Source organism: Rhinatrema bivittatum, chromosome 10, assembly GCF_901001135.1.
Source record: "Rhinatrema bivittatum chromosome 10, aRhiBiv1.1, whole genome shotgun sequence".
Lineage (NCBI taxonomy): Eukaryota > Metazoa > Chordata > Amphibia > Gymnophiona > Rhinatrematidae > Rhinatrema > Rhinatrema bivittatum.
In genome coordinates this window covers 44,449,596-44,469,965 of record NC_042624.1, presented here as the reverse complement: position 1 = coordinate 44,469,965, position 20,370 = coordinate 44,449,596, and the positions used below count along the sequence as shown (strand labels likewise).

General features: G+C 43.7%; 1 protein-coding gene across 1 annotated transcript in view; it reads right to left on the bottom strand.

The window, feature by feature from the left end:
• Positions 1-20,370, bottom strand: part of SLC30A7 (solute carrier family 30 member 7) — an 82,192-nt gene that overhangs the window by 57,969 nt on the left and 3,853 nt on the right. Inside the window, 5 exon segments of the mRNA XM_029617632.1 lie at positions 4,075-4,200; positions 4,878-5,004; positions 9,967-10,060; positions 11,775-11,797; positions 11,799-11,868. Of these exon segments, the coding sequence (XP_029473492.1) occupies positions 4,075-4,200; positions 4,878-5,004; positions 9,967-10,060; positions 11,775-11,797; positions 11,799-11,868 (440 nt within the window).

Genomic DNA, 20,370 nt, shown 5'->3' with positions numbered 1-20,370 from the left:
AACCTTTTCCATTTCGAAGAATAGTTCTTTCTTGTTGAAGGTTTACGTGAAGCTATAAGCACTTGAGAGACAGTGGTTGAATGAGTGCTTGTAAGATCAAGCTTTCAACATCCATGCTGTCAGGGATAGGGATTGAAGGTTGGGATGGCACAACCGACCCTGATCCTGAGTTATGAGAGTGGGAGCTACACCCAGGCGAATTGGTTCTCTGATCGAGAGGTCTAGAAGTATGGGAAACCATACTTGTCGAGGCCAATATGGGGCTATGAGTATGGATCCCTTGTCCTGTTGTAGCTTCACTAGAGTTTTGGTTATGAGCGGTATTGGAGGATACACGTATAGGCCTGAGTTCCAAGGGCGAGCAAAGGCGACCTTGGCTGGCTGGTGCTTCTGCCTGTGCAGAGCGCAGAACTTGTCCACTTTGTGATTCAGGTGTGATGCAAAGTGGTCTATTGTTGGTTGTCCCTAACGTTGGAATATCCTGGTCGCTACTAAGGGATCCAGGGACCACTCGTGTGGTTGGAACTGATGACTGAGGCGATCTGCAATTACGTTGTGGATGCCCGCTAGATAAGTGGCCCGGAGAAATATGAAATGTGTCAGGGCCCAGTCCCAAATTTGTGCGGCTTCTTGACAAAGGAGATACGAACCTGTACCTCCCTGTTTATTCAGGTACCACATGGCTACTGTGCTGTCCATTTGAATTAGAATAGTCGTGTGAAAGGCAGTCTTTGAACGCGTGCAGTGCATAATGTATAGCTCGAAGTTCCAGGAAATTGATTTGAAATGTTGCTTCGAGTTTTGTCCAAGTACCCTGGGTTTGGAGATTGTCTATGTGAGCTCCCCAACCCAAGGTGGATGCATCTGTGGTTAAAGTTATCTGTGGGACTGGTTGTTGGAAGGGTATGCCCTTGTGCAAGTTGTCCTTGTTCGCCCACCAAAGTAGAGATCAATGTAGCTGGTGGGTTACTTGAATTGTGGTTGAATGGCTTAGATCCATTGTGACCTTAAAGTCCATTGGGTTATTCTCATGGCTAGTCTTGCCATAGGAGTGACATGAACTGTGGAGGCCATGTGGCCTAGTAAGGTTAGAAATTGATGAACTGTTGCTTGTTTCTTCGAGTGTAGCGAGTTTGCCAATAGGGAAAGTGTTTCTGCCCGATCCTCGGGTAGAAAGGCTTTTGAGAGGATGGTGTTTAATTCTGCTCCGATGAATTGAAGCAGATGAGACGGAATGAGATGGGACTTTTGATAATTGATGAGAAAACCCATGGAGTGAAATAGAGTAATTGTTCGGTTGAGAGAAGTTAGTGCTCCTTGTTGAGATTGACTTCTGGTGAGCCAGTCGTCTAGATAGGGGAAAACGTGGACACTTTCCTTGTGTAAGTGTGCTGCTATTACTGCCAGACATTTTGTGAATACTCTGGGAGCTGAGGCAAGTCCGAATGGTAGTACTCTGTCCTGGGTTGGGATCTTTTGTTGCGGACGAGAAGATCTACCCCTGGATACTGGTGGATAGTATCGTCTCTGCCTGTAGAAAGGTTTTCTAGATTCTTTCCTTGGTGGACGGCGAGACAGTGATGAAGAGGAGTCTTGCGGAACTGACGACAGTTGGCGCAATGTCTCCATGTGTTCTTTTAGCTGGGCCACTGCATCCTGAACATTCGACCCAAAGAGGTTGTCACCTATGCAGGGTAGATCCACCAGCTTTTCTTGTACCTCAGGCCTAAGGTCAGAGGCTTTTAACCATGCCCAGCGACGTGCACTTATTCCTGAGGCTGCCATCCTTGAAGCTGTTTCAAAGTTGTCATAGACGGCCTGGACTTCATGCTTTCCAGCTTCAAGTCCCTTGTGTATTATAGCCTGAGCTGCATCCTGGTACTGCTGAGGTAGGGAGTTGAAAAGTTCCTGCATCTGCTTCTATAGATTCCTTTGGTATTGCGTCCTATAAAGTTGATAGGATGCAATCCTTGAATTGAGCATAGCTCCTTGGAATACCTTTCTGCCTAAGGAGTCTAGGAATCTATGGTCCTTTCCAGGTGGAGTGGAGGAATGAGGTCGTACTTTTGAGCCGACTCAACCACAACAGATTGATGTGGCAACTGTGATTTCTGGTAACCAGGAACATGTTGGACAAGATAGGTAGTATCCACTCTTTTATTAATGGGTGGAACCGAACATGGATGTTCCCAGAGTCTATGTTGCAACTCCAAAAGCACCTCGTGGACAGGAATGGCCAGGACCTCTTTTGGAGGATCCACGAACTGTAAGACTTCTAAAGTCTGCCGTCTCGTGTCTTCCTCAGACACTAAGTTGAATGGTATTGTGTCTGCCATGTCCTTTATGAAATTCGTGAAGGACAAGTCCTCTGGCGGAGATTTCTTCCTGCAGAGATTTCTTCCTGCCTTCCGGAGGAGAAGGGTCAGACATGAAGCTTTCCGAGGAAGTATCAGTATGCTTGTCTTCCCATGAGTCATATGGCTCTTCCCTGGAAGGGGAAGTGGGAGAAGATCCCAGTGGCTGAAAAAGTCCTGAAGGCCCTGGCTGAGGATCATCGACAGGTCTGTGTCCAGGAACATCCCCGATCGGTTTAGTTGGGATAGACTTTGGTGGAAGAGCACCAACGATGGCGTCAAATCTATCCATTAATAGTTGGAATAAATCCAATTCTGGTTGACCTGGAGCCCCAGGTAGTGGCATCGGTGTCATTGGGGGTGGTCCCAGCATTGGTACAGGTACCGGCATCGGTAGAGGCATCGGCATTGGCAGAGGCGCTGGCATCGGTGCGGGCACTGGTATCGACAGTGGTGTCAGCATTGATGGTCGATGCTCCTGTAGCGCTTGTAGCACTGCTTGGCGGATAAATCCGCTCAATTCCTCCATGACAGCTGATGCAGGCAGAGTAGCTACACATGGTGGTGGTGGGGTCGTTATCGGTCCTACCACAGGGCCCTGTGGAGGTTCGATGGCTGGCACCTCAACAGAAGGTGTACGCCTCGGTGTCGAAGGCCTCGGTGTTTCCTGCAGGCGAGACCGCTTGGTGGTCGACTTCTCCGGGAATAGCAGAGATTCTGGAATCGATGGATGGCGATGTCGATGTTTCGACGCTGACTTCGTCGATGCCACAGATGGGGTCGGTGATAAACGGTCCCCTGAACCTTCTGGACAACTTTTTTTAAGGATCAGTCGTTTCGAAACTCCAGCTGGAGATGACTGAGTGGATGTCGATGGAGAAGATAAAAGTTGAAGATGGAATAAGTGTTCCATCTTTTCTTGTCACACCTTCCGACCTTTAGCGGACATTTTGGGAAAGATGTTACATCATGCAATTGGCCCAAGTAAAGTACACACTCGAGGTGTGGGTCCGTAATGGACATGGTCCGATTACAATTGGGACACTTTTTGAATCCCGTGGCCATGATACCGTTGACAGCCAATGTAAATGTGAAGAAAAAATATTTACTCAAAAGAGTCGGAATGAGAATATTTTACTCACTGGCCAGTGGTAATGAGGGAGACCCCGATATGGGAGAGAAATTATGAATTTTTAAATCTGATTTTTAGTCAGAATTGTGTGAGAAAACTCACACAGGCTCCTGCTCCGCGATGCCAAAATCAGCACGGAAAAACGAAGACTGAAGGGAGACCCCTGTGGCTGAGAATATCATGGCATGCTGGGCATGCTCAGTGGGCTCAGAGTGCCAGTCAAAAGTTTCTAGAAACTTTGACAGAAAGTTTTCCGCAAGAGGGCTCCATCAATGACATCACCCATATGTGAGGACTAGCATCCTGCTTGTCCTGGGATAACACATAAAACTTCTGCCCTGTATTTTGAGAGTCGGATAGTCTTGTGAATATTTTCTTCTTTTCTGGAAGACTTGAGCACGTCTTTGACTAGGGTTCTGTGTTTGTACCCTTGTGCACTAAGGAAAGGGTCAAAAGTCCAGGCAAGCTAATCAAAGTTCTCCTGAACAATCCCAAGTAACAATCTCTATGCACCGTGAAGCAGTAGGACAGGAAAATAAATAATGTCTCCTTCAAAATATATAAATGGGTGGGGGCAGGGAAACTTACCATGGCTGTGTCCATGTCCGTCATTATGACTGTGTCCATGTTTAGACTCATGGCTGTGCCCATGTCCTCCATGACTGTGTCCATGGCTGAGGGAGCCATTAAAAAGAGAATGGCTGTGCCCATGGCCTGCAAACATTTCCATGGCAAAACATATAAAACAAATCAATACTTTTTAGATGTAATTATTTTAATTCATTAGTCACATCTTAATAATAATCTAAGAATTTTGGCAGGAATTGGGTGGAACAGGGTTGATTTAGGAAAAATGCTTTTCTGGATGACTCTGAATCTAGTTGCATAAAATGTTATTCTATTTAAAACAATCCCTACTGAATAGTCCCTGTGATGTTTAATTGCTAAATTTGTCATTAATGGGCCAGGGTACACTTCATTATATAAATGTGACATTATTAACTAACCTATTTGTAAAATGAAACAGATATCACCATTTCTGCTGTAACAAATGGACATTTTTACAGCAAACCAAGCTAAATATGGAAATATATATATATATGCGCATTTCACAGGTTTTAAAAATGTCATTGCATCTGCCATATAAGTAGCCAAACAAGTAATGTGTCTTTCTGTGAAGCAGCTTCCAGCACAGTTCAAATTTAAGTCCGGAGATATGTAACCCAATTGGGAAACTAGAAGAAACTGAAAATGACCAACTAGCACTTTCTTTATAATATCTAAGGTGTTAAAAAAAACCAAACAAAAATCCAAACATCCAGACCCCCTCATAAAATAAGCTACAGAGGGTAGTACACTTCTGAGTGCCACAAGGACTATAAGCATCATACCTGAATCATGTGAGTGTCCATGACCCCCATGCTGAAAAACAAACAGGCCTATAAGGTTTACTATGAGTCCCAAAATGGAAACAGAAAGCAGTCTCTCATGGTGCACATCAGGGGGCTCCAATGCTCTCTGGAAAAAGAAACCCAAAGCTGTTTAAATCTAAAATTATCAATGCAGAACTTAATCCACTTTGAAGTGCCTGAAAAAGCAGAATATAAAACAATAAATAAAACAAAAGTTTCTTAACCGTATCCTGGGTCCTGTCCTCTGCAGCAAAGAACTTTAGAGTAGCTCTGAATAAAATGAAGCCCATTGTTCATTTTGAAAATGAATAGAAAACATGCTCAAAGGGGCTCATTTCCCTACAAGATGTCTCAACAAGCAGCAAAGATTGTGCACTAGTTTTAGACATCAGTTCCAGACTGCGTTAAGAGAAAAATACTTCACTGCAGGAAGGCAAGATGCTAACTTGTGCAATCATTTGCTTTAATGACATTTTGCATTTTCTCTTAACACCATCTGCATCGCTGTGCACAGTGATGCACTCATATAAAAAGCAGCATTTTACAGGGGGTAATATTGCAGGGGGAGAGGCGGGGAGATTACAATTAGAACTGTTTTTCAAAGTTTGAGCTTCCAAATTGAACCTCCTCACAATAATCGAAGCAGTGCTGATATTCTAGATCTTAGCTGCCCTCGTTTCAGACAGCTTTCTGCTTCAAACCTGGAAACTACTAAAAAGTGCCCAGAACTGCCATTTTAAAAAGTTTCTGCAAGACAGTACGGTATTTCAACACAAACAAATGCAAAGCAGTAAAACTAAGGATCTTTAAAACATTAGTGTTCATTCATTTTAAAATCCTTGCTGCTGGTGCTGCACCCACAATCTGCAAAACAAGTCCCAGCTGCACCACGCACATCCCATTTAATTCATGCTGGCGACCTTGTCAGACAGACTGCATGAGGCAACACCACTAAATGGGATTTAATGTGTAATTCCGCCACACAAGCTGCCTCCCAAGGGCTCAGGACCAGTAATTAATGCTTTAAACCTAGAGTCACTTAATTCTAGTCGACCAGCTTGAAGTGCTTCAGCAATCTGTTAATTTAATAAAACATTTTTTCAAGGGTAGAAAATGATCTTCTCCTGAATCGGAGGTGCTTGCTCCCTCCCCAGCAATATTCCAACCTTCCGACCCCCACCAACCCTGGCAGGGACATCCTCTTAGTTGTAGGAGAGAGCTTGAGGCTAGTTATATGCCACAAGAAATCATAAAATCCCATAATAAAAATGAATTTGTGTACCATATATTATAATTCTTCATCATTTCAAAAGTATTTCAACCTTTTGCTTGGGTGAGATTCAAATTTTCTTTCAAAACATTTTTAACTGACAGAAAAATTAATTTTGTGCATTTCTGAAAGAATGTGAAGAACAAAAAAAGGGTGAAATTGAGTGTTATCTTCCCAAAATATTACTGCTAATCCAAAATGTCTAAAACTAATTCTTTCCAGATTCTAAAATATCTGGACTCTTTCTAGGTTTCGGTAAAAAGCATCACAACTTACTAAGGATTCAGCTACTAGGACACTGCACCTCAAAGTATTTCTTACAATACAGACCTAGATACAGCTGCTCTTAGGAATTAGTAGAAAAACCTAACTCACATGCACTTTGCTTCCACTATCACTCCTTTCCCCTCCCTCCGCCCCACCATTACTGCTACTACCACCTCCACTCCACTGAATGCCAAGACCGCTGCTTCAACGTCTCCCCCTTTGCACAGCACAGCTGACTGGCACCCCTGGACCACACTGCCAGGCTCCAGTCTGCCACCCAGTGCTGGACTCTGAACCAGCAGGCCCACTCTGCCTGTGGCAGCTCAAGCCACGGGAGGGGCTGGTCTGCCACTAGCTGTGCAAGTCTCTGAACCAGTAGCACCTTGCTGATGGCTCTACACAGCATAGTATGATGCTGAGGCAGCCAAGGTCCAATCGCAAGCTAGCATCTTCACTTCTGAAGATTAACAGATATTTCATATTATTTATACTCTTTTTCAGGCACTTCAGACCAGATTATATTCAGGTACCACAGGTATTTCCCTATGCTCAGAAGGCTTACAATATAAACTTGTACGGGAGGCAATGGAGGGAGAAGTGACTTGCTCAAGGTTGCAAGAAGTGGCAGTGAGATTTAAACCCTGGCTTCCCTGGTTCATAGCCCACTGCTCTACCCATTAGGCTACTCCTCCATTCCCTATTCATGCCACTGATTTCATATTATGATGTATTTCATATATCAGTTTCTCTCAGTTAAGGTTCTGTAAAGTCGATAATCAGAAAATTAAAAAAAATCTTTCACAACAGCTTCTCTTAGGATCAGCCCAGTAACTCAGTGGCACTGCCATGGGGAGGACCTATATTAGAATCCTGGGTCAGAACCTATGTTCCCTCTCATTTTTGACAGGCTGTGTGCGCAAAACTTTGTTTGTGCAACTTTTTTTTTAAAGTTGAGATCAAATTTGTGCACTATGAGCCAAGTACATTGAAAATAATCAGTATTTTGAAAGTGTTATTTAATTGTATAAATGAAAATAATTCTATATTCTCTGTTTCAGCATATCGTTTGTTTTAAATACATAGAAAAAAGTAATTAAATTTGTTTTAATAGCATATATATCTTTACTACATAATTATGTTTATTATACCACTTTACGTGCGCACAAGGCTCATGATCTGTGTACGCGCACACAGCTTAAAGGAAGCAGTGGTCAGAACGCTGCTCCCTGGATCAACAGGGGCTGGGAATGCTATGGAGGTAGTGTCCACAGCCTCTGAGGAAGAAAGGTGCAGCCATTGCTCAGTGACAGTACCTACCTGTCACACTAAGGTTCCAGGTTAGTTGGACTAAGCTGAGTAGGGAGCACATAAAACTGTAGCCCAATAAAGACTAGTTTAGTTTGAGCTGAAGCCCAAACAAGCAAGAGGAAACTGCAGTGCAAAATCCCACCTTTTCCCCAGTTATTTCTAGATCAGCAGGAAGGTCCTATGGGGCTGGGACATCATCTTCCCATTCCTGCTGGTGCCAGGCTGTCAGCACTGGAGAAAGCAGAATAAGGAAAGGCGATGCTGTAAAACTAGGTCTGTATAAAGCACTGATTCCCAGTAGGCCAAGATCTGGAGGACCTGTGTGCTAGTGTGTGTGCCAAGTTTTATTAAAATAAAATAAACCCAGTTTAATTTTATAATACAGAAGATCAAAACGTTTAGCAGGAAACAACTAGCAGTTAGAAAGGAATCAAAATACAAAAATGAGAGCACAACACAAAGCAGCGCTAAAGAAATGCAAACCTATTTTTATTCTTTGAAAACTTTTACTATAGTCAAATCAAATAAGCATCACATAAGAGGTTGGTTTGTGTTTTGTGTTTTTTTAATACTGCCAGCATTCTTTTTAAGCACAATGAAGATATGAGAGAATTAGTTGAGAAAAATGAATTTTGGCTTACTACAGTTAACCTTAAGAGTGAAGACTAACTTACACATTAAACAGAATCTCACACCCTACAATACTCATTTACAGATCGATACTCTAAGGCCGCGGTAGAAACAGTGCAGCAGTGTCAGGCGCACCCTCGTTCCCCGCACGCACAGTTCTCTTCACCTACCGCTCGATACTCTCTTCTAATTGCATGCAAATGCATGCCGCGGCTGCGAAGCCTTAGGCAAGCGTTAGGCCCGCGCAACCCATTTTACTGTATAGAGCACCTATACAGTATCCTGGGTTCGCGGGCCTAACGCTTCACAGCCGCGCTGGTATCTGTCATTTGAAATGACAGGTACCAGGAAGTGGACAGTTATGTTCCCCGATGCTCAGCAAACTTTCCCCCAGCCCCCGCTTACCTGCCCTGGCCCCGTCCGGTCTCCGGTGCAGCCCCAGTCCTGTCCCCTCCTCCCGAAGCAAAAAAAAAAAAACAAAACCGAAAAAGTAGCAAGGCTCGGGCCTGCTACGGTAGTCCCTTCTCCCTTCTCCTCTCCTCCCGATTTCGGCGCTCAAGGCGGCCGGGTGGGCGTGCATTCATCCAGGCAGAGGGAGCCGGCGGCAAAAGCGGCCTCCGGCTCCCTCTGCCTGGATGAATGCACGGCCCCCGCTGGCAGTGAATGAATGCCCGTGCGATTTCGGCGCTCAAGGCGGCCTTGCATTCATCCAGGCAGAGGGAGCTGGCGGCGAAAGCGGCCGCCGGCTCCCTCTGCCTGGATGAATGCACGCCCACCCGGCCGCCTTGAGCGCCGAAATCAGGAGGAGAGGAGAAGGGAGAAGGGACTACCGTAGCAGGCCCGAGCCTTGCTACTTTTTCGGTTTTTTTTGCTTCGGGAGGAGGGGACAGGACTGGGGCTGCACCAGAGACAGGACGGGGCCAGGGCAGGTAAGCAATATTTTTACACTTTTTTTACACCATTTTTTACACTTTATTCCCGTTTTAATTTTCGAACACCACACTAACACCACACTAACACCAAGTAGAGGGTAGGCGGTAAACTAACACGTTAAGGCCGCGGCAAAATAGCAGGTTACAAAGGAGATAATCTGAGCGCGCGTCACAGTATCGGAGGGGAATAGCTAATTCCTTCATTATACAGCTAATTCGTTCATTTACATATCATATACATGCTGCGTGCGGAAAGGGTTATGCGTCTGTTTTAAGAAGCGCTAAGGACGCGTGAAACTGGAGACTGTATCGCTGGATCGCCTTACGCGTCCGAATTGTGCGCTCCCAGCACGTTACAGACGGGAAATCTTTAACCGCACGTTACAGTATCGACCTGATAATGCATTCCCTGTGAGTTTCAAACTCAAAAGGGAATAAATGCACTTCAAACAATTAAGGGAAAGCTAGATAAGATCTTCATTGTACCTTGTATCTTTCCTGTTATAAGTTTGTACATTTTCACACAGGCATTTTCTAAAAAGCTGACTTTTAAAAAGAATTTCTAGCTGGAATCTCTATTTCTCACACAATTCAGCTTTTCTAGAATAAAGAACATGAAGTTTTATTTTCTTGGCTACAATTACAGATCATAACCACGTACCTCGATTCCTTCAGAAAAAATGAAAAAGGCTGTGAATATCAGAAAGAGACCATTTACAAAACCAGCAAGTACTTCAGCCCGGACATACCCAGAGGTCAAAGGAAAACAGGAGCAAAGAACAATTATTTCACTGCACTATAGCACTCATTCACCAAGGTAAAGCAACTTCTTTTTTCTGTCCCTCTGAAGCAATACAGCGCAATCATGGGGAGATAATTTAAGGAGGGAAAAGAAAAATAAACTTAAGTGAGCAATGTGGTCACTACACAAATTAATTTCAAATATGTTCATTGTCTCTCGTTCTATAACCTACATCAAAATCTCACTATTCTAGTCACTTTCAGGAAGAAAGTACTATCAATCCTTGCATCATCCATCCCTTTTAATATCTTGGGAAACATCCTGTAATCTACTCCAGTACTGGCCACATGACCAGTTCATTTGCTAACTACAGAGGCCTACAATGATGCGAGTGCTCCATTATATGGGATCTGCAATCACATTTTGTGTGGTAAGGACTTGTGATTACAATTTAGAACTGAAGTTCCAAGATTTAATTGGAATAGTATATTTCATCCATATTTTAAGAGTTAACTTATTTTCCACTTGGCAAGAAAACCAAGTTATTTAGTTTTAAATCTGTTGAGTCATGTTAATTTATTAATTATTGTTAATTAATGTTGAGGAAGTATGACACAAAACTGAAGCAGCACTACCAAACCTTAGAAGCTGCTACAAGTCTAAGGAGTGTGCTCCCACTGGCTATATATATATATATATATATATATATATATATATATATATATGTGTCATATGTGAGAGTGGCATTTGTTTGTGCAGGAAGTGCTGCATCCAACACCTTCTCTTCCGTGTAGCATGACCTATACCGTTTTCCCCTCCACTAAAAGGTTTTAACACGCACAACCGAATTGTGAGCATTCAAACCAGTTAGTGCACCCAAAACAAAACTGACCCGAACATAAGCTGCATCTGATGAAGTGGACACTGTCCTCGACAGCTCATGCTTCAATAAATTGGTTAGTCTATAAGGTGCCACCAGACTCCTGTCATTTTTTGCAGAACATAAGGTAACTCTCCTCCCCTCAAAACACTTCTGTCTGATACAACTATACTAGCTCCCCATGCCTGTAAACATCTTATAACAAGCCAATCCATCTTCTGGTGTGACTGCTGAAAAGAGATCAGAGGCAGAGAGACATGATCTCCCAATAACTATTTACTCTCTTTTTTTCAGGTTGTGAAACAATGCCTTAACAAAAAAAAAAAAAGAAACAAAAAGTTGTGGTTTGCTTGACGAAACTGACAATGGTATTCCTCCACCACTTGGGTCCCCAGCAATGAGCCCAACTCATGGCTTTCCTCCATTCTCTAGCAAATCTAGCTGAAGAATAGCCACATGTGCAATGGACCTCCTGATAGCAGCCTTTGCACCTGAGCACCAAATCTTAGACACCAGGATTTGTTTTGCAGCCCTAAAACTATGCTTATTTCTGCAAAGCTGCATTCTAACAAAAACCAGCCAAGTCATTTCTCTTCTTTGCCTATACACTGTGCACTTCTTCTTTGCCTATACACTTCTTCCAAATTTTAATTAGAGCAAGAAACACAGTCAATTAAAAACAGCTTCTGATAGAGCAAAGCAGCAGAAATAAGAAAGCATGTACTGGTAAGCCTTGCATCAAAATTGTTTAGCATTGTAAGATACTTGTAAATATGCCAATATAGAAAAGCAGTATATTTTATTTACTGAACTGTCAAAATACAGGAACAAATAATCTTACCCGTATGAGAATGCATCGTTTGACTCCCAACTTCGAAATAACAGATGCTACCAATCCTGCTAAAAGAGCCGTATGAAAGGAATCCGATATCCAACCTAAGCTGGAAACACACACAACATTGAAATGTACTCATCTTTTGCTGAAAGAGAGATGAGGGTTAATGCCACAATCTACAGTCTTTACCTGATGCTGATAATGCCAAACTCCCCAAAACTTAATGCTCTCTCACTAATTAATGGTTATTTGGCACTTAGGGTTGCCAATTCAGTTCCAAAAACTCCAATTAGAACAAGGAGAGGGACAATACTGCAAAATAATCAGATCTGTGGTGGTGCATGAAAGCACTCATATAGCTTTTGGGGGGTTTTTCCCCAATAAAAAAACAGGATGAGCATATCACAAACAAGGCATGGCTCCCTGTCTCTGCTGTACGCAAGTGATACTAAAGCTATCAAGTCTGAACATGAGAAAACATGTCAAAAGCTCCTGAGAGTTAAGAACATAAGAACATAAGAAAATGCCATACTGGGTCAGACCAAGGGTCCATCAAGCCCAGCATCCTGTCTCCAACAGTGGCCAATCCAGGCCATAAGAACCTGGCAAGTACCCAAAAACTAAGTCTATTCCATGTTACCATTGCTAATGTCAGTGGCTATTCTCTAAGTGAACTTAATAGCAGGTAATGGACTTCTCCTCCAAGAACTTATCCAATCCTTTTTTAAACACAGCTATACTAACTGCACTAACCACATCCTCTGGCAACAAATTCCAGAGTTTAATTGTGCGTTGAGTAAAAAAGAACTTTCTCCAATTAGTTTTAAATGTGCCCCATGCTAACTTCATGGAGTGCCCCCTAGTCTTTCTACTATCCGAAAGAGTAAATAACCAATTCACATCTACCCGTTCTAGACCTCTCATGATTTTAAACAAAGTTGGTAAGAACTACATAAATCAAAAAGTCAGATGGTGACTAATGCTGAATTAAAATTTGTTTAGCCACTAGTTATCAGTAGGTAGCCATATAGCCAACAAGCTTCAGGGTCTTATCCCCCCAAATCACGTGGTCAGGTGCTGCATATAAAACCTAGTTTGACCATACGGCTCTGATCCTGCTACAGAGAAAAAAAAAGCCAATCGCCCCTTAATGCCTCTGAACTTGAATCCCAGTTCATTAGGTAGTTTCTATCAGAAACTAACAGATCATTTAAAAAAATATACAAAATATCTTTCTGAAAACAATACCATTTAAGGATGCATCATTAATCCCTTTTCCTTGACAGAGGAAAAAGTCTCTTAAATTACGTATATCAATTATTTCAGAACATAGTGGCAAATGAAATAACACTAATGCAAGGATGGCTTTCAACCCATGATTTAGCATGCATTTTCCCGTGCAAAATTAATGCTGGTATTCAAGTGTTTTTTCATTAAAAAACATGCTAAAATACAGGTTAAAACCCATTCCAAAGTCAGCCCCTACCAGGCGTTACAAAAAATATACAAAATATGTACAAAAAGAATATCTAAATTTTGTTTACAAAAATATTATAACAAACACATTGTTAATGCCCTACCAACAAAGCAAATAAAATGTTAGGAATTATTAGGAAGGGAATGGTGAAAAAAATGGAAAATGTCATAATGCCTCTATATTGCTCTATGGTGAGACTGCACCTTGAATACTGTGTACAATTCTGGTCACCACATCTCAAAAAAGATGTGGTGACCAGAATTGCGATGGAAAGGTTACAGAGAAGGGTGACCAAAATGATAAAGGGGATGGAACAGCTCCCCTATGAGGAAAGGCTGAAGAGGTTAGGGCTGTTCAGCTTGGAGAAGAGACGGCTGAGGGGGGATATAATAGAGGTCTTTAAGATCATGAGAGGTCTTGAACAAGTAGATGTGACTCGGTTATTTACACTTTCGGATAATAGAAGGTCTAGGGGGCACTTCATGAAGTTAGCAAGTAGCACATTTAAGACTAATCGGAGAAAATTCTTTTTCACTCAATGCACAATTAAACTCTGGAATTTGTTGCCAAGGGATGTGGTTAGTGCAGTTAGTGTAGCTGGGTTTAATTTGTACCCTGGTATAGCACTGTCCCATTAGTTACCCTTCTTCCACCATGTCTCTGAGATGCCAATTAAGTCTATGTCATCATTCACTGCTATACATTCTAATTCTCTCTCTCATCCACAAGGCTTTATACAACCCTGAAATGAACTGGTTTAACGAATCCTTCCGCTTACACCAGTCTAATAAGCCTACCAGACATGCACATCTCGCAACCATGCCTATCCCCTCTCCTAAACTCTACAAACTAACCTCCACGAGAGCCCGTGCACTATCCATCACCGGGCCGACCCTTTGGAACACAATGCCAGTTGAATTAAGGCAAGAGGAATGCCTTAAATCTTTCAAGCGGAAGCTCAAGACCTGGCTCTTTGCCAAAGCATACACCTAATTCCCCCTCTTCCTCTCCACGGCCTCACCACGGCCCTCTTTCTGTCCCCCCCATCTCGCCCCTTCCTTCTTCTTTCCCCCCCCTCCTCTCTTGTTCTCCCCCCCCTGCTCTCCACCCCCCTCCCTTCCTAGTATTCCTATATCCCTTTTCTCTCAGTCTCCTCATTTTGTACATATGTATATAATTGCAAATCTTGTTTATTATTTAATGCAATTTCTCCCATGTTTTCTTACCCCCTTATTCCCGTGTTAAATTGTTTTATTTGTTCTATGTAAAGCGCCATGCATGGCGTCTGTTTGCGTTACACTGTGAACCGATGTGATATCCTGGATGAATGTCGGTATATAAAAATTTTAAATAAATAAATAAATAAATTCTCCCATCTTACTTCTTAGACTTCTGGCATTAGCATACAAACATTTCAAAGTTTGTTTTTTGTTTGTATTTTCATTCTGCTTTTTAATTAATAGGGATAAATTGGAATTTTTTTAGCTCAGGTAAGTTTTTAATTACAGGCACTTGGACCACTTTTTTATTATTGGAACCTCATTGTTGGGATGTCCTAATTCTAATGCATCATTAGTATCCTTTGAAGATACCTCCCTCCGAATCATGCGCTGCTGAGCGTCTGTCTGCTTTCCCCTTTGTTCTAGTTTAAAAGCTGCTCTCTCTCTTTTTTTAAAGGTTAGCGCCAGCAGTCTGGTTCCACCCTGGTTAAGGTGGAGCCCATCCCTTCGGAAGAGACTCCCCCTTCCCCAAAAGGTTGCCCGGTTTCTTACAAAACTGAATCCCTCTTCCTTACACCATCGTCTCATCCATGTTCTGAGTCTCCGGAGCTCTGCCTGGCTCTGGGGACCCACACGTGGAACAGGGAACATTTCAGAGAATGCTACCCTGGAGGTTCTGGATTTCAGCTTTCTACCTAAGAACCTAAATTTGGCTTCCAGAACCTCCCTCCCACATTTTCCTATGTCATTGGTGCCCACATATACCGTGACAGCCAGCTCCTCCCAGCACTGTCTAAAATCCTATCTAGGTGACGCGTGAGGTCCTCCAACTTCGCACCAGGTAGGCATGTTACCAGGCGATCCTCACGCCCACCAGCCACCCAGCTGTCTACATTCCTAATCATCTAATCACCAACTATGACGGCCGACCTAACCTTTCCCTCCTGGACAGTAGCCCTGGGAGACGCATTCACGGTGCGAAAAGGACAATGCGCCATCTAGAGAGCAGGTCCTTGCTTCAGGATCCTTTCCTGCTGCACCTGGTTGGTGCTCTCCTATCATGAGACCTTCTTCCTCCAAGGCAGCACCAGGGCTGCCAGTCTGACGTTGGGACTTGGCTACTATGTCGTTGAAGGTCTCATCTATATACCTCTCTGTCTGCCTCAGCTCCTCCAGGTCTGCCACTCTAGCCTCCAGAGATCAGACTCGTTCTCTGAGAGCCAGGAGCTCTTTGCACTGGATGCACACGTTCTCACCGGCAGGTAAAAAATCATACATGTGACACTCGATGCAGAAGACTGGAAGGCCCCCATCTGCTGCTGGACTGCTGCCTTCATCTCAAATTTGTTCAGTTCCTAGTAAAGTTTTAGGTTGCTATGGGAGTAGGAATGTGTCTGATTAGCGTCCTTTAAATGTATTAGTGTATTCACTATATGTCTGGTAGTGGCCTACAGGGGAATGATCAAACTCTCAATAAGGTGTGGGGAATTCATGAAGTGAGGTTAAAAGGCAGATTTTTTTTTTTTTTTTTTTTGTGGGTGAAAGTAGCACCTGCCTATAAATTAAAGGATGAGCTAGGGGTGGGTGGGAGAGGGGTGGGAAATACAAACACACTAACTTCTACTTAGCTACTTTACTGACTATTTAAAAATAAAACTAACTTCTGCTTAGTAGCTGCCTTACTGACTATTAAAAGTACAAACATACAAACACACTAAATAATATACCCTAATAGTTTATTTCTCCCCAATAATTTTAAAAAAATTTCCCAAGCAAAACTTACGGATTCCTTTCAGCCACCTCTCCTCCCAGTGCTCCCACCTGTTTTGCATCAGGGTTATTGATACACGTCCAAAACGCACATCCAATTGCATGTTGAGCCGTGCATTGTGGCCAGTGTACGGTATTGCTTCGGCCTGTTACTGCATCTCTCAGGCAGCAGGTTTCTAGCGCATTAGTAAAACTGTTGCTAAAATTTTGTTCTGATTGTAATGCAAATTTTATTACATTGGCCCCAGAAAAACAAAATTTTTGCCTGTTTTATTAAAGTTCAAGTATCAAAAGAGAGCCTTCCAGCTGTATTTTTCATTTTATGCTCTCAGATTTTTAGCTATGGCTATAAATCAGTGCTTCCTGAAACCATATAATTAATCTGTTGTTCTATAATTTACAATATACTACACAATCAATAAACCTGAAGATCCCACACCTCCTAATTCACAGGCCGATACAGTAAGGAGCGGTAGGAAGAGCTGCGTTAGTGCTGGGCACACCCCGCAGTTGCCGCACGCACAGTCCAGCTCTCCTACTGCTCGATACTGTATGTAAATAGCTTGCAAATGCAAGCTGCGTCTAAGAAGCGTCCGTGAAGCGTTAGGCCCGCGCAACCCATTTTACTATATAGAGCGCTATACAGTATCCTGAGTGCGCTGGCCTAACACTTCACGGACACGCTGGTATCTGTCATTTCAAATGTCATTTCAAATGACATTTGAAATGACAGGTACCAGGAAGTGGACGGTTCTCCGACGCTCGGGATTGCCAGTCCTCTCTCCCCTCCTCCCGAAGTAAGCAACGAAAGCGGAAAAAAGCGAAAAAAAAAGCGAAAAAGCGAAAAAAAAAAAGTAGCAAGAGAGAGAGGGGAGAGAGGACGGGCAATCCTACGCTCGGGATTGCCAGTCCTCTCTCCCCTCCTCCCAAAGTAAGGCGCGAAAAGCAGCCTTGCTTCGGGAGGAGGGGAGAGAGGACTGGCAGTGTAAAGCAACGAAGCAACTTACTTTTTTTGCAGCCCCCCTCCGGAGACGGACATCGGCGAAGATGACCGCGGCTCACGGGCGAAAGCAGCCCCTGTGCGTGCAATTGGGCCACTCAAGACGTGACATCACATGCCATGACGCCAAACGTCGTGACGTCACGCCTTGAGCGGCCGCTTTTGCCCGTGCAGGCGTCCATCTTCGCGGGCAGCTGGAGGCAGGGGAGCCGCGGTCGTCTTCGCCGATGTCCGTCTCCAGAAGGGGGGCTGCAAAAAAAGTAAGTTGCTTTGTTGCTTTACACTGCCAGTCCTCTCTCCCCTCCTCCATAGTTATGAAAAGCCTCTTGGGTGCACGATTAGGCTGTTCATGCATACATGTAATGCATAACTACAGTGAATACAGGGAAATAGATGTTCATAAATAGGATCACGATAACAAGCGTGCACTTTCTCTTTGCGGGCAGCTGGAGGCAGGGGAGCCGCGGTTGTCTTCGCCGATGTCCGTCTCTGGAGGGGGGCTGCAAAAAAACTAAGTTGCTTCGTTGCTTTACACTGCCAGTCCTCTCTCCCCTCCTCCCGAAGCAAGGCTGCTTTTCACACCTTGCTTCGGGAGGAGGTGAGAGAGGACTGGCAATCCCGAGCGTAGGATTGCCCGTCCTTTCTCCCCTCTCTCTCTTGCTACTTTTTTTTTTTCGCTTTTTCGCTTTTTTCCGCTTTCGTTGCTTGCTTCGGGAGGAGGGGAGAGAGGACGGGCAATCCCGAGCGTCGGAGAACTGTCCACTTCCTGGTATAGCGCTCTATACAGTAAAATGGGTTGCGCGGGCCTAACGCTTCACGGACGCTTCTTAGACGCAGCTTGCATTTGCAAGCTATTTACATACAGTATCGAGCGGTAGGTGAGCTGGACTGTGCGTGCGGCAACCGCGGGTGCACCCGGCACTAACGCACCTCTTCCTACCGCTCCTTACTGTATCGGCCTGTTTGTTTGAAAGTCTTGTTGATCTCTATACTGATTGATTTGAGGATAAGATATATAAAATGAAAGCTGATTTAGCTAGCCGTTGCTCCTAGCACTCTGATTTATTATACATAAAGGTCTAGGGAAATATTTCCAGCTCTGACCAAGTTACAAACCACGAGGTAAGAGTCCTATCAAATGCAAGAAAGCTTTGTGCCATATGAACTGATATGAAAGTATATTATGTTAACTGGGTGTTAAACACTTTCTTGTGTGTTATTTTCTGCTCATCAGAGTAAATTTGTTTAGAAAGATGAGGCGGGAGAGCTATTTGTATGTTATTGTTTCTGGATTTATTGCGCAGCCCTTGCATAGTGCAGGGCATGTACTAAAGAGTTTGAATACAATTTTTGGAAGTTGGAGGCATTCGTTATCCGGGTGCATATAAGGATTTGTATTTCTCTTTTCCCTATGTCATGCTATAATTTCCTGCAAGCTACTTTTAACTTTAAGCTGCCTATTAAAGTAGTTATAGAGCTTTTTAGCTACTTCTTTTGGCAATTAAAATCACTAATGGACATATTTTGTACCTGCTAAAGCATCTTTTGTGTCAGTTCAGCTGTTGGGGCCTTTCTGAGCAGGATGCCAATTTAAAGAAAAGTTTTCCAGCTGCAGTGTGAAAGAATTGCCTGGAAGTTAAAGCAGTGGGCTGGGTTCAAATCCTGCTTCTCTCATTGACACTTTTTGTGTGGCCTTGGGAAGTTCCTTTGCCTCAGGTATTAATTTAAAAACATAAGAAGTTGCCATACTGGGTGAGACCAAGGGTCCATCAAGCCCAGCATCCTGCTTCCAACAGTGGCCAAACCAGGCTACAAGTACCTGGCAAGAAACCTAAACATTAAATAGATCCCATGCTACTAAAGATGAGATTTAGATTATAAACTCTTTGGAGCTGGGACTTATTGCACCGGAATACTTAGCATCATTGTAATGTGCTGTGTACATCTAATAGTGCTGTAAAAATGATTATTTTTATTAACTTGTGTGCAGTTGGTAGCTTGCTTAACTGACTCATCCCTTTTCCATTGTAAAGGAGGTGGTGATACATTTTTCTTAGACCAAAGCCATTTTTTTGTGCATGAGCTTTCAAGACTACCTGGGGCCATTCTTCAGGCAAGGATTACATTTTAAAATGTATAAACTGCCTTTCTAAGCTGCAAAGTGAATCAAAGGGGTATATAGCTATTGGGCAAAGTGATTATAAAAACAAACAAAAATTACATGACTGCATAAAAAGCAGCCTACAAGAAACAGGTCACAAAACGCATAAAAACCAAACCAAGAAACCTCTGTGATGGACATATGTACAAGAAAAGGTATGATTAATTCTTCTGTGGGGCCAAGGAAAAGTATAACATCCTGGATAGAGTGCAGTTTCTCCAGCACCGCTATAGCTTTGCTACTAATCCTGCTAATTGGGAATGCACGGTGGCCAGCGAACACCCCGCCTGTTTTGCTTCCAATATAAATTGAGACATCTCCCGCTCGGTCACGTCCCTTCTCCTACACCCGTAAGAAACCTGACACCGCCGATAATCCTGCGGTGTATGCCTTCCATGCTGCCGGCGCGAAAGAGTTGTGAATCATCTCGCTTTCTTCGTCTTCCCAGGAAGACCCGGCACTCCCCATACGTCTCGCATTGGACCACATTGCCCGGCTGCACTCTGCTGGAACACCGGGAGAGCGAGACATGGTATCAACACCCTCCCCCCGTAATCCCTCCCCCCCAATTTTTTTTTTTGCTAGCGCTTCCCTGCCGCTGCACCTTTTGCAGCTGCTACTTGCCCCGATTGTGTACATCGGGCCACGGGATGGGCTCCGCTGCACGTTGAACACGCATGCCTGAACTTGCATTCAGGAAATAAACACTTGGCTCTATTATATCTCCAACACACATCCGACCCGCCGGATGAGGCCCTGGCTTTGCTCCCTTTCGTGTTAGACCCTATACCCGGTGCCTCTCCTTCCTTTCCTCTGCCTAGCCCTCCACCCACTCCGCTAACCGAACTGGTACCCCGCTCTATTTTACCTGAACCTTTATTTGTCATCTGGGTAAGCCATAAGTTAATATCCTGCGTACCCCAGGACATAAACCGGTTTCCCGCCATTTTCTCCCTGAATCGCTCGTCATAGTTGAGCCT